Source organism: Balaenoptera musculus, chromosome 19 (assembly GCF_009873245.2).
Source record: "Balaenoptera musculus isolate JJ_BM4_2016_0621 chromosome 19, mBalMus1.pri.v3, whole genome shotgun sequence".
Lineage (NCBI taxonomy): Eukaryota > Metazoa > Chordata > Mammalia > Artiodactyla > Balaenopteridae > Balaenoptera > Balaenoptera musculus.
Window position 1 is genome coordinate 8,764,100 of NC_045803.1, and position 14,927 is coordinate 8,779,026.

General features: G+C 51.1%; 1 protein-coding gene across 7 annotated transcripts in view; it reads right to left on the bottom strand.

Annotated features, from left to right (window-relative positions):
- The window catches only part of BICRA (BRD4 interacting chromatin remodeling complex associated protein), a 76,207-nt gene that overhangs the window by 17,731 nt on the left and 43,549 nt on the right, over nucleotides 1-14,927 (bottom strand). For 5 of the 7 annotated variants that reach the window (XM_036834009.1, XM_036834007.1, XM_036834008.1 and 2 more), the window contains exons 2-3: nucleotides 7,012-7,111; nucleotides 4,724-4,756 (exon numbers count right to left, since the gene is read on the bottom strand). In XM_036834009.1, the coding sequence (XP_036689904.1) occupies nucleotides 4,724-4,756; nucleotides 7,012-7,111 (133 nt within the window). Of the gene's footprint in view, nucleotides 1-2,659; nucleotides 2,726-4,723; nucleotides 4,767-4,867; nucleotides 4,914-7,011; nucleotides 7,112-14,927 lie in introns of all 7 variants that reach the window. The other 2 variants (XM_036834004.1, XM_036834005.1) reach the window with 2 other exon arrangements.

The following is a 14,927-nucleotide window of genomic DNA, read 5'->3' on the forward strand; positions in this document are numbered from 1 at the left end:
GAGGCAGGTAAGGTGTGAAGGAGAGAGTCGAGGTTAGCAAGGGGCCGGGCTCAGGGCACCACAGAAGCAAAGGGCACTCGGTGTCAGGGCGGCAGGGATAGGAAGAACCTTCCACCTAGAAGTGGCTGGACCCGGGTTCAAATCCCAGCTTTGCCAGGGCTGGGCTGGGCAACCCGGGGCTTGCTTAATCCAGCCTGTTTCCCCATCTGCACAGAATGTAATAAAAACCATTTTCTAAACAGCCATACAGGCCCGTAATACTTATCTGCAATTCCAAAACCCGAAAGGCTCTGAAAACCACAAATGTTTTGATAACTTTAGGCTGTAAATCCTGAACGGAACTCAGGTGGTGCTCTGAGGGAAAGGCGTAATTCATCCACGCAACGTGACTCACCTTAAGTTCGACCACAGAAAAGTGAGTGTGTTATGTTGCATGCAGCACACACATATTCTGCGTCACCTTTCCAGTATCTGAAAAACCCTGAATTCCAAAACAAGCCTGGCCCCAAAGGTTTCAGATAAAAGATCGTGGTTCTGTTGAAGGCAGCAGCGGCAGCAGCTACCGGATGGGAGCCTTACTTGGTGCCCAGCGCAATGTGAACCTGATTGATTGACTGATTGATATTTGTTTGCTTGCTTGCTGCGCTGGGTTTTCGTTGCGGTGCGCGGGCTTCTCATTGCAGTGGCTTCTCCTGTTGCGGAGCACAGGCTCTAGATGGGCGGGCTCCAGCAGCTGTGGCACACAGGCTCAGCAGTTGTGGCGCACGGGCCCAGCCGCTCCGCGGCATGTGGGATCTTCCCAGACCAGGGCTCGAACCCGTGTCCCCTGCATCGGCAGGCGGATTCCCAACCACTGCGCCACCAAGGAAGTCCCGAGCCTGATGTTTCTTAAATGCTTTCCGGGATGGCAATCCAGGACACGAGTGTGTAATCGATACATGCATGCATTTTTGAGCAAATATTCCACAAGTAATAATTATGCCAACGGCATGGGAAACCCACTGATACTTGACCAGGTAATGGATCAAAACCTGTACTTCGGGGGCTTCCCTGGTGGCGCTGTGGTTAAGAATCCGCCTGCCAACGCAGGGGACACGGGTTCGAGCCCTGGTCCGGGAAGATCCCAGAAGATCCCACAGGCTGCGGAGCAACTAAGCCTGTGCACCACAACTACTGAGCCTGCGCTCTAGAGCCCGCAAGCCACAACTACTGAAGCCCGCACGCCTAGAGCCCGTGCTCCGCAACAAGAGAAGCCACCGCAATAAGAAGCCCGCGCACCACAACGAAGAGTAGCCCCCGCTCGCCGCAACTAGAGAAAGCCCACGCACAGCAACGAAGACCCTACGCAGCCAAAAATAAATAAATAAAATAAATAAAATTTAAAAAAACAACAAACAACACCTGTAGTTTGAAAGATTCTGAGTTAATCCAAGTGGAGGGCTCAGAGCAGCACCCGGCTCCCAGCTGGCACGCGAGAAACACCATCTATCGTTGTTACTGTCATTATTACTGCCCATGTTGTTGTTGTTAATAACAGCCCAGTGAGGTGGCCACTGCTCCCTCCTTGCCTCCCAGACCGGGGAAAGGGGTCACCCTGCTGCTGAGTGGAGGGCACTGCCTGGCAGGATGGGGCTCCGGCTCAGCCCCCAACCAAGGACCAGGCAGTTCTGAGTTCCTAACCGCTAAATGGCCATAACCAAACCCGCCTCCTAGGACAGTCGTGACGTTCACTGATGTCACATACAGGAGGTGCTGAGAACCTGACCAGGGACGTTATGGGTATTAAAAGAGGACGGCAGGGGTAAGAATAACGCATATTGTTACTGGTCTATAAATGTAATAACATGAACATAATGTTTATTTGTTGGGTTCTGGATTTAGTCATTTATATTATGCCAGATAAATTATTTGGAATGTTACTATGGTTGTTGTGAGGACTAAATGAAAATTATGGTAAAGGGCCTGGCATATGATAGGTATTCGGTAACTGATAGTTATGTTGATGAAGAGGGAGGAGGGAGGAGCGGGAGGGAGAGAGAAGAGGGGGGAGGAGGAAAAAGGAGGGGGAGGGATGGGGAGCGAAGCGGGGAGGGGAGAGGCCACAGAAGAGGAAGAAGAGGGAGGGACGACTGGCATTGAGTAATGGGCTCGGCACACAGTAGGTGCTCAATAAAAGTCCACTGTGTTCCTCGCTCTGGGCTTTGCTCATCACCCCTGCCTTCATCTTCCAGGTGGAGACTGAGGTCCACAAGAGTCGATCCCCTTCCCCCAGGTCACACACCCCACGGCTGAGCCGGGACAGGACCCCCAAGCCCCCCCGCACTGCTCCTCAGGAGAACCACCCCGTCCTGCCCGCCGTGAACTCCAGAGCCAGCCTCTGCCTCTGTACCAGCTCTGTAGCAACTGACCTCCAAGGCCAGGGACTCAGGACCGCACCTCCCTCTCTGAGGGGCCTGAGGGCACAACTGGGGGTCCAGCAGCTCCGGCCTCACCTCCACCCAACACTGCTCCTCAGTGACTGCCCCCTGCCCCCCTCCCGGCAAAGTGCCTCAGGGGACGAGTGTGACCCCTTCTCCCCTCCCCCACTGGCTGCCACCACAGGCGACTTGTGTGATGCCTGGAGCCCACGGCCCTCCCCAAGCCCCCCGGGGCCACTTACCCCAGGACCTTCATAGAAGGCACTTTGGGCCTCCCCGGGATTATCCAGGAGGTCATCACTGTCAAGCTGCAACAAGACCCGCCCCCACCCAAGGTCAAAGGTCAGCTGGGCAGTGGGCCGGCCCACCTCTAGAACAAAAACCAATTTAGGGTTACATGGGACAAAAAGACAAAGACGAGGTGGGGGGGTTGGGGGGGAGATTCGAGGGGTACAGGAAACTCTGCCTCCAGAAAAGATGCCCCAAATAAAGGAGCTTGGCTGCAAGATTAAAACGCAAGGCAACCCCAGCACTGAGTCCCAGGCTCTCCCGACACGCCTGCCTTGAACGCTAGAATCCTGCCTCCGTGGCTTTGCTCAAGCGTCTTTGGTAACACATCTGGCAGGGCCTGTCACATTTGTCACCTCCTCCCGACAACTGTCCGTCCCTTCCTACTAAGTCACTCCTTCCACTGCCCAGCCCAAGCACCCGGCACGCCCTGCCACCTGGGCGCCTAATGTGCGTGCTGTTCCCGTGTCTGGGAGCACAGGGACCTGTCTCGTTCCCGTAGACATGGGCAACGCCTAGAACAGGCCCTGAGCGCCCAATGAATGTCTGTCCACAGCTAAGCCTCTCCAGTTTCTCTGTCCAGCTGATCTTTTTCCAGAACCCCAGACTGGTGTATCCAATAGCCGCCCTCGGACTTCTGGAATCCACCTCGAACTCCCAGTCTCAGAGAACGGTACCACCACCCACTCAGTTGCTCAGGTCAAGTCCAGGAGGCATTCTGGATGCTCTTTCTTCCTCACCATCGAATCCACCAGCAAGTCTAGTGATTCTCCCTCCCAGACAGATCCCAGAGCCAGCGCCTGGCACCTCCTCCCTCACCTGCCCTGGGGCCCAGGCCACCATCCTCCCATTGCACTCGCCTCCGCTCCACAAATTATTTGATACATCCCCTCTCAAGGAGCAGAGCTCCGTTCCCTCCCTGTGAGTGTGGGCGGGCTTAGTGACTCGCTTCTAGTAAATGCAGTATGATGGACGTGACAGTGTGTGACTTTGGAGACTAGGTCATAAAAGGCACTGAGCTTCCTCCTGGCTCTCTCCCTTGGGTCACTTGCTCTGGGGGAACCAGCTGCCATGCTGTGAGGACACTCAAGCAATCCTATGGGGAGGCCCACATGGTGAGGAGCTGAGGCCTCCAGCCAACAGCCACGGCAGTGAGTCATTGTGGAAGCACAGCCTCCCGCCCCAGACAAGCCCTCAGATGACAGCGGCTCCAGGCAACATCCTGACTGCTACTCAGGGGAGACACTGAGCTAGACACCCAGCTAAGCCACTCCCCAGTTCCTGACCCTCAGAAACTGAGAGCTCTAACAAATGTTGTTTTAAGTCACTAAGTGTTGGGATAACTTGTTATGCAGCTGTAGGTGACTGATACAGCTCCTCATGGCTCAACAGACATCCACTCTCCCCCACTTTGTTCCATTCTCTGGAGTGCAAACAGAATGTGGCATTCTCCTGCTTAATAACCTGTCAGAACTGCCTGTCACGTTCAGAATAAAGTCTGAACTCCTCGATCAAGGTCCTCCAAGCCCTGCATGACCTGGTGATTTTTGTCCACTCCAGTCTTACCACCTACTAGTTTCCCCTTCATTCCGGCCCCACTGGCCTTCTTTCTCAAACTTTCCAACCTTCCTACCTGTCCTTCCCCTGCCCAGAGCGCCATGGGCACCTCCCTTTGATCCTTCAGGTTCACACCAGCTAAAGAAGCCCCTGCCTCCGCCTCCCATTCATTTTCTTTTAAACCTCTTTTGTTGTGCAAGTGACATTATTATTTCTTATGCTGCTCTGCATGGTGCTTCCCACCATCACCTTTATTAGCTCTCGGTTGCTTTGTTTACCAAGGAAATGTGTATGGAGTGAGGGCAGGGATTTGCCATCTCTTTCACTCTCTGCCATAACCCTGGGGCCCGGCTCATGGAAGGCAAGGGGCAGATGTCTACTGAATCGGGGGGGAGTGTGTCTCAGCTCCCAATTCCACAGGCCCCTGCCCTGGGTATGCTTCTCCCTGCCCCAGCACTCACCTTCTCAGATCCATGTAAGAAGTCATTGAGGGCCTGAGGGTCACTGAAAGAGAGAAAGGGAGAGACATTTGAGGAGATGAGGGACAGGGGAGGGGAGGGAGAGGGTGGGGGAGGATGGGGTGGGGTGGGGAGCCCATTACTCACCAAATCACGTCTAGTAAGCATCTCCCATCCTCATCATCCATCGCCACTGGATGGGCGGGGTGGGAAGAGGGCAAGGGAGACAAGTTAGATGTCGGCAGCGTGCCAGGACCCTCCCTGCAAGGACCATTCCCTGAGGCCAAGACCCCTGGAGGGGTCAGGGTTTCTGTCCCCTTAAGTCTAGGGGCATGGGTAGGGGTGGGGCAGGTGCCCTCCGTACCAGAACCTCCTGATCAGAGACAGACAGCTGCCTTTTCCTCCTCCCTCTCTCTCCCCAGCATCTGATGACGATGGTGGTGACATCAACCCAGACTGAGTCCTGATCACATGCAGGCCCCGTGCTAAGTGCTTCACACACATGTAACTCATTTAATCCCCACAGTATCCCTCGAGGTGGGTCCTGCCACCCCCGCTTGGCAGATGAGTAAAAGGAAGAGCGGAGGCCATGGTTCTCTGTCTCCCAGCTAGCAGGTGGCAGAGCCAGGCCTGAACCCAGAAGTCTGGCCCCAAGCCTGTGCTCCTGTCCTACACGTGACCGGGGGAAGGAGGGAGGGAGGGGAGGTGGCATGGAGGGGCCCAGGTTCTGGGTCCCCCTGGAAGACGCATGCAGCGTGGTTCTCAAGGAAGGGAAGAGAGAGGGAGAGGGACCCGGAGGGTGGGCGCTCTGAGTCAGAGGAGCCGCCAGAGCCGGGCTGAGCCTGTCAGAATGATGAGGATGAGGACGGCTAACATTTGTCTCGTGCTTACCGTGCGCCAGGCACTGTCCCGAGCGTTTCACAAATGTTAGCTTGTTCAGCCCCCATGGGAAAGGGATGCTGTGTGCCCCATTTTACAAGTGAGAAAACAAGCTCTCTGTGTTTGCCCACCCACCCCCCACACCAACCACCACTGCTCCAGACACCCCACCAAGCTTCCATGCACCCATCTTTCCAAACTTCCACCCAACCACCCATCTTTCTCGTCTTCCAAATACACAAACTGACCCATCCTTCCATCCGCTCCTCCTTTTTTACTTTTTTTGGGCCACACTGAGAGGCTTGCGGGATCTCAGTTCTCCGATCAGGGATTGAACCCGGGCCCGGGCAGGGAAAGCACTGAGTCCTAACCACTGGGCCGCCAGGGAAGTCCCCACCCGCCTATGCTTCCATCAGCCCAGGTATCCTTCCCTTCCCACCACGCAGACAGGACACGATGAGAAATCACACACTATCCCGCTCCAGGGCCGTGGGGTTCGTACCCTCTCTTTTCCTTCTTGGTAGGGGGAGGGGGATGGTCCTGAACTCACTGAGGACACGGTGACTGTCGTGCCCCCCCGCCCCCCGCCAAACACACACAAAATCGTACTTGTGCTCTCAGCTGGGTCACAACCCCTAACCCCCAACGGCATTCTCTGAACTTCCTGATCGCCACTACAGCCCCTATTACCCTCGACGGCTCTGTGACATACGGAATCTCAGGGAGGGACCCCACATGGTTAATTCAGGGTCTTCTCTGAACAGTACCTTGGAGAGTCTGATGAAAGCAAAAGACCCTCTTGCCAGAAACGTGCATGTGGGCCAGAAATGTTACACGTTCTTTCCCAGGGGGAAGCGTGTCATGGGACACACACACACATATGCACACACGTACACACTTCATGGGCCCTGGGTTAACAAGCCCAGTCTAGAACAGAAACATACGGCCCCGGAGCCTCACACACCAATCACCCTCGCCTCTAGAGCTGGCCCCGGGGACTGTCCCCAGAGACGCCCTTCCAAGGCTCTTGCTGCATCGGTGCAGAAAGATAACACGCTCTCTCCGGCTTCATATCTCCGCCCACACCCACTGTCTTCCCGTGTCACCAGCTCTGTGGCCTACGAGCCCCTGCCCTTCCCAACCAGCCTAAGGTGGGCAAGGCCTGGCCAGGGAATGACAAGGCAGGATCTGCAGAGAATCTGGAGAAGACGGAAAGCGGGGAGGGAGATCCTGCCTGCAGATGGCATGGAGGTTGGGGGAATGGCCCGAATGGCCCAGGGGGCCCAGGCTGGAGAGGGCGGGGCTGAAGGATGTGGCTGAGCCAGGCTCTTCCAAGAAGGAACGTCCCTTCCGGGGAGGTGGACGGGGGACCGCGGCCCCTCCGGGAATGAGCGGGATACTTGGCTGGTTACCTGCGCTACAAACGAGTCATGAAGGGGAGGAGGGGCGTCCACTCCAGGTCTACGCAGGGCCCCCAGCTGGGGACTTGGGGAGTGTCCTTTCGGGGGCCAGCTGTGGAGACAGAATGAGAGAGAGGCTGTGAGTGGGACAGTCAGTGAAAAGGAGAAAGATGTAGCCAGAGAGACGAGAGGTCAAATACAAGTTTAAAACCACAGGAAACAACACCGTACGTTATCACATATATATATGCAGACACACCGCACTATACCTATATATTGTGTGTGTGTATATACACACACACACACACACACATCATGCAACAGCATATAACGTTGTATGATATAATCCATCAGCACTTCAATCTAGCAAAATACAGTCAGGCCTCGTCACCTGAGGTGCTTATGTCCCCTATATGGTCACCGCGAATTTGCGATTATGGCCGCTGAGCCGCCGCCCCTGGGGAGAGACAGGATTAGCTTCCTGCCAGCCTCTGGTCCCATTCTCATCAACCCATCAATATATCCCCTTGGTTTATGTGCATTTCTGTTTAAAGACACCTTGTTTGGGACTCCCCTGGTGGCGCAGTGGTTAAGAATCCGCCTGCCAAAGCAGGGGACACAGGTTCGAGCCCTGGTCCGGGAAGATCCCACATGCCGCGGAGCAACTAAGCCCGTGCGCCACAACTACTGAGCCCACGCGCCTAGAGCCCGTGCTCCGCAACAAGAGAAGCCACCACAATGAGAAGCCCGCGCACCGCAATGAAGAGTAGCCCCGGCTCGCCGCAACTAGAGAAAGCCCGCATGCAGCAACGAAGACCCAACGCAGCCAAAAATAAATAAATAAATAAATAAATTTATTAAAAAAATAATAAAAACAATAAAGACACCTTGTTTAATATAAATCGTTGATTCGCTCACACTGAGCTCAAGGCCAACAGCGCTATAACTCATGCCTGAGGGCAGGTCATCTCACACGCGCGATTTCTCCATTGGGCACATCGCAGCCTTCCTGTGCTTATGGGGCAGCCCTTCAGCACTACACGGGAGGGGCCGTCTTTAACAGCAAAACCACCAACAGAAAGCACAAAAGTGCAAAACAACAGGGCACTAAAGAGGATGCTTGTTTATAGCTCTCGGGCTGAACGGAGAGGCAGAGAGGGTCGCCGCCTTCAACCTCAGCTGGGAGCACCTGCTTCGGGAGACTCAGATAGACTCATGGCTCTGCACACGTCTGCAAGTGACCAGGAAAGCGCCGTGAGTATTGATTTGGGGGTTATCAATGTTAGCAAATAAGCGGATTCACAAATATGGAATCCACGAATAACAAGGATTGACCTGATGACAATAATGATGGTGGTTGTGATGATGACGATGGCTGCTGGTTTTCAGTACTCTGCACGTATCAGCCTGTTCACCATCTTCGAATCCCTATGAAGCAGGTGCTTTTCGCAGCCCCATTCCACAGATGAGGAAGGCGAGGCTCAGGACGGTGAGCCATACGCCCTAGATCCCGCCAGCGGTCAGCGGTCAGGCTGGGGTCTGAGCCAAGGTAGGCTGACTCCAGAGTCCCCGCCCTTAACCACTATCCCACAGACGGTCCTCTCATCATACTGTTTCTCTTTTAAATGTGAAGCAAACACGGCCACAGCGTCAAGATAAGACGAAGCTGGGTGACAGCCTTTGTTAGCATTTTGTGAATGCTTGGGATAGCTCAGATCCAAAAAGGCGATAAAGCGAGCAGACAGAAGAGAGCGGAGGAACGGGAGCTGCTTCTCCTTTTTATGGAGAGCCCCAGGCCCCGGAGAGATCTAGAAAGCAACTGTCACAAGACCCTGGAACACGGGATCCTGGCCCATCTAGATTCCAGGTGCGCTGCCCTGGACCAGGGTGATCGCAAGCGCCCAAGGTGGCTTCGTGAGAGCCGCCAGCTCCACGTGGGCTCTCCCCTCCTCCCTGCCCCAAGCTTTGGGTGTGGCCCAAGTTCTGTAAACCTCGGACCAGAAGTAGAGCCAGGAGGTGGGTGTCTCCTGAACAGGGCTCTCCAAATGGGATCTGCGGGTGAATGTCCAGTGGGAGGCTCCAGCCTGTGAGAATCTGTTACCCATGTGTTTTCATTCAGATGGTAACAGCAGAGCAATGGACGAGGCGGACTTTCTGGGGAGAGGGCAAGGTTCTCCATGGTGACGGGGTGTCCGTTACATGGGGGTTTAAAAATTCACAGCTCAGACTTGTGTATGTCAACACATGTCAATTCAACGCATGTTAATTTTACTTTTAAAAAACTGTACAAAATAAATAATCAGCATGGAGTTGTAGTCGGGTGGGGGGGGGGAGCTAACAGACATGGCAAATGTTGGTAACTGTTAGAGCTGGATGATGGCTACCTGGGGGCTTCAGTACACCATTCTAGTTAATTTACATCTTCTTGAAAGTTTCCATAATAAAAAGAAAACCATTTGTCAATGATCAGCAGGTCCGGGGTTCCTCTGAGGTGGGTCCCCCGTTCAGGTGTCAGGGTTGGCATCTATGTCGCCTATCAGGTTGATGCCAAGAGGCCCAGCATGGGGTGACAGTTTGGGGTTGGAGTCAGCAGTTCAAATCCCCACTTCCCCACACATGGGCTGAAGTCAGGCAAGTGACTTCACCGCTCTAGGCTTCAGTGCCTTCATCTGTAAAATGGGCACAATCATAGTCCTTATTTTCACGTAGTGAAATACAGTGGAGAGGCTCTTAGGCCTTTAATCCTCAGGTGTAGTAAAGTATTTTGTAAGCGATAGATACTGTTACACAATCATTTTAGCTGCCATTGTGAACCTTACCTAGTGTGGCAACTCCCAAAGCTTTCTGGCCACAGCACAGTCAGGTTGGACAAAAGTCCCCAGGCCCCAGCTTTTCCACCTGGTGCCTTTTGCCACATTTGGCTCTTGAGCACATTTTGAAGGGTTTACACCCAAGGCAATAGAAACAAAAGCAAAAATAAACAAATGGGACCTAATCAAACTTATACGCTTTTGCACAGCAAAGGAAACCATAAACAAAAGGAAAATACAGCCTACAGCCTGGGAGAAGATATTTGCAAATGATGTGATTGACAAGGGCTTAATTTCCAAAATATACAAACAGCTCATACAACTCAATAACAACAAAACAAACAACCCAATCAAAAAGTGGGCAGAACACCTAAATAGTCATTTCTCCAAAGAAGACATACAAATGGCCAACAGGCACATGAAAAGATGCTCAACATTGCTAATTATTAGAGAAATGCAAATCAAAACTACAATGAGGTATCACCTCACACCAGTCAGAATGGCCATCATTAAAAAGTCTACAAATAATAAATGCTGGAGACGGTGTGGGGAAAAGGGAACCTTCCTACACTGTTGGTGGGAATGGAAATTGGTGCAGCCAATATGGAGAACAGTATGGAGGCTCCTTAAAAAACTAAAAATGGAGTTACCATATGGAAGAGTTTACATATCATTTGATTATGCACATGGTCCAACTTAAACTGCCAGGTACCAAGTCTCCTTGGGTCCTTCCAAACCCCTGTTGTTACCCCATTTGTCAGGTGAGATAAATGAGGCTAAATAGAGTGGTGAATGGGAAACCATGGGCCACACACAACCAGTGATACAGGCCCCCTGCCCACCCATGCACAGGGCTACCCAGGATCCTGCAGCTCTCAACTCGGCAGACAGAGGGAGCCTTGAAGGACACAAATGAACCCACTAAGAATGGAAAGACAGAATTTGAATGCTGTCTGGATATTTGATGATACTAAGAAATTGTGATTAAGATTCTAGGTATAACAATGGCACCGTGTTTTTGTTTTTCAGTTTTTTTTCCTTTAGAGTCCTTACCTTTTAGAAATACATCTTAAAATACGTAGGGGTGAAATGATAAAATGTCTGTGATTTACTGCAAAATAATCCAGTTCTGGGAGTTCAGGGGCATACTGACCTGCACTGTCCAATACGGAAGCCACGAGCCATGTGTGACTACGCGCATTTAAGTTCAAGCTAATGAAATGAAATTAGGGCAAATGACTTGAGTAGTTAGTTGTCCAAAGAAGATATACAAATGGCCATAAGCACAGGAAAAGATGATCAACACCACCAATCATTAGGGAAATGCAATCAAAACCACAGATGCTGCCTCACCCCCATTAGAATGGCAACTATCAAAAAACCAAAAATTGGGCTTCCCTGGTGGCGCAGTGGTTGAGAGTCTGCCTGCCAATGCAGGGGACACGGGTTCGAGCCCTGGTCTGGGAAGATCCCACATGCCGTGGAGCAACTAGGCCCGTGAGCCACAACTACTGAGCCTGCGCGTCTGGAGCCTGTGCTCTGCAACAAGAGAGGCCGCGATAGTGAGAGGCCCGTGCACCGCCATGAAGAGTGGCCCCCGCTTGCCGCAACTAGAGAAAGCCCTAGCACAGAAACGAAGACCCAACACAGCCAAAAAAAAAATAAAAAATAAATAAAAATAAATAAAACCCCAAAATTAACAAGTCTTGCCGAGGACCTGGAGAAACTGGAACCCTCGTGCTCTGTTAGTTAGTGGGAACGTAAAATGTTGCAGCTGCTGTGAAAAACACTTTGGCGGTTCCTCAAAAAATTAAAAATAGAATTAGCATATGACCCAGCAAGTCCACTTCTGGATATATACACAAAAGAATTGAAAGCAGGGTCTTGAAGACATATTTATACAGCCACGTTCACAGCAACACTATTCACAAGAGCCAAAAGGTAGAAACAACCCAAGTGTCCATCAACAGATGAATGGATAAGCCAAATGTGGTGTCTATTTACAATGGAATATCATTCAGGGAGGAAATTCTGATACAAGCAACGGCAATGGATGACCTTACGCTAAGTGAAGTGAGCCAGTGACAAAAAGACAAAGATACCATCTGATTCCACTTATGACGGAGAGACAGGAAGTCGAATGGCAGTTGCCAGGGACTGGGGGCAGGGGAGGAGAAACCGGGAGTTATTGTTTAGTGGGTGCAGAGTTTCAGTTCTGCAAGATGCTACAAGTTCTGGAGAAGGATGGGGGTGAAGGTTGCACAACCATGCAAACGCACTTAATGTCGCTGAATCGTACACTTCGAAAGGGCTGAGATGGTAAGTTTTGTTATGTATATTTTACCGCAATAAACCAATGGGAAAAAAAGGGAACAATGAGGAATATGAAAGTTTTAAATAAAAAAGATTTACCTTAAAAGTGTAAAGGAAATTAAACATTTAGTTCGCGGTCACAGTGGCCACATTTCGTGGGCTTGACAGCCACACGTGGCTGATGGCTACCACACAGGACACCGCAGATCTAGAACATTCCCACGGTGGCAGAAAGCTCTCTTGGACAGCACTGGTCTGTCAGAGTGGCAGAAAACTAAAAATTGGCAAAGAGTTGGTTGATGGGGTCCATGTTTCACTATTCTACTTTGTGCACATTTGCAGTTTTCCAAAATGAAAATTTTTTACTTTGAAAATACTTGAACATCAAAAAATCATACGTCTCTCTGATTTTTTATTGTCTGTCTCCCCAACCAAAATGTCAACCCCCCCAAGGACAGGGATTTTTGTCTGTTTTGTTCCCTGTGGGACACCCAGAGCCTGCACAGAGCATGGCACCCAGTAGGGGGTCACTAAATATTTGTGGGGTGAACAAATGAATTTGCACAGGGGGTTAAGCAAACCAGTCATTTCGTTCAAAGAGCAGCCTGGTGAGAAAGGCATTTACCAATCGCCTGCTCTGTGTCCAGCATGGGGGAGAGCTGAGGATACCGTAATGAACAAAAGCAGACCCAGTCCTTGACTTTGGGGAAGATCATGACTAGTGGCTCTCAACCAGGGGTGACATTAGACGCCCCTCTCCTTCCTCGACACACACATACTCAAAAAGCTTTTCAAAAAGTGACCAGGGGAGGTGGGGGACACACAATTAGCATGCAGAGCTGCAACCCCAAATTACGCACAGTGGAGTGGATGTCTTGCGCTCCTTCAGAGCAGAAGCTTTAAAAGCCATTGCATGGTTCTGCCCAAGTCCTGGCATGACATGGATACGTGGACAGAGCCACAGCCAATGCAGGAAGCTCGGACACATGAGTGAGAGAGGAGCCTTTGCTGTTGTCAGCCACTGAGATCTAGGGCTCACTCGTTACTGCAGATCACTCAGCCGAAGCTGACTGATACATCTCAGAAGAGCCCACCCTGCCCCAGTGCTTCCTTGGTATCAGGCCCTGTGCTAACCCCATACCTATCGATTCCTCCCAGTCCCCGGGGAGGCAGGAGGAACATTTCCCACAGCGCAGGAAACTGAGGCTCCCAGGGGTCAGGACACTTGCCCCAAACCACACTGTGGGGCCAGAATTTGAACTCAGACCCTGTGATTCTGAAGAACCTCATTCTCCACCACTGGGCTATAAAAAGCAGGAAAAGCTGGGCTTGCGAAACCACAACCAGCTCAAGAGAACAGCCATGATGCAACAATGACAAAGTGTCCTTCCAGAAAATCGTGTGAATTCCTCCGGCACTTGGAATGCCATTGGAGTTTTGCGTTGTCATCAGGAGTTGTGCAGAAGCCAGGCTGCTGAGCAGGATACAGAATTAAAAGTCCCCACAAAGCTCCAGAAACAGGCTAATTTTAATTTAGATTTAATTTAATGCTAGTAACCCTCAGGTTATTTGCAAGTCATAAAAATGAAAGTCGACGGAACTCTACCATTTGCTGATGGGAAGTGATAGGTGGAGAAGAGGATGTGGCAAAGTCTAGCTGTTGCTTTTCCAAACACCATTTCCCCACCCCTCCTCGCCTTGCTCACAGAAGCCTGATGCTGCTCGGGGTAACCCCTGCCAATTCCAAGATGTAAACAAACGCCGTTCTGAGTCAGTCAGTCTCTTTTCAAACTATGGGTCACGCCTTTGAGGGTTGTGAAATCATATTAGCAGGTTGCGACAAGGAATTTTTTTTTAAGTTAGAGTATAGGGTCAAATGGAATGGGATAGAATAGAAAATATTGAAAGGCATCACACAGGGTAAGCAAAAGGATCAGTTTGTGATACTGGTTTCAATTATGTGTGTCTCTGTGTGTACATATTTCCTACTGTGGGTTGTGGCCAAAATAGCTTTAAAATAATTGGACGAGGCCAGTGGCACTGCTATCCCCTTTATCAGCCATTCACTTTCCCAGGCTTCCTAGCAGCTAGGCCAGCCATAGTTTTGCAAATAAGTAAAAGCCAAAGTGTACAGAGTTGGGTTCTGCTCAATGAATCTTTTGGGGAAGACAGAATTTGCGAAAGTTTTTCTTCCAGAATATAAAGACAGAGCTTCTCTAGGGAGAAAGTCTTTTGCTTCCTGCTTCCAGCTTTGAATACAGTTGAGAAGACTGGAGCTGTGGCAGCCATTTTGCAATCATGAGGCAATAAATCTGAGGCTGATAAGCCTACCTACAGAGGATAACTGATGAGAGGAGAGAAAAAGACTAGGTTCTTAACAACCCCTCATGGGTTGCCTGCCTCCAGACTTCTTAATCCTTACAGTTTAAGCCACTGTTAGGTTTTCCATTATTTGCAGTCAAACACAACCTGACACAAACAAGTTGGCATTTCTAGACATCCTTGCAGCCCATCACAAGGACTCTCAAAGCCTTCCGTGGGTCAAGGACTGTACTCTGTGAATCCGCTGATTGAGAAGAGAGGCCCAGCAAAATGGGAGAGGGCTGATGGTAAGGGGATCTGAAAAAAAGACCACTGGGGCCAAAAACTCTTCTTCTCCCTAGTCCCACTGTTTACAGCTCCTCCTATTTATTATCCAACCCTTGAACTTGGGCTGGTCTTTTGACTTGCCTTGGCCAACAGAATGTGGTGGAAGTGATGGTGTGCGTTTCTGAGCCTACTCTTTGCCCAGCTGCCATGTGACAA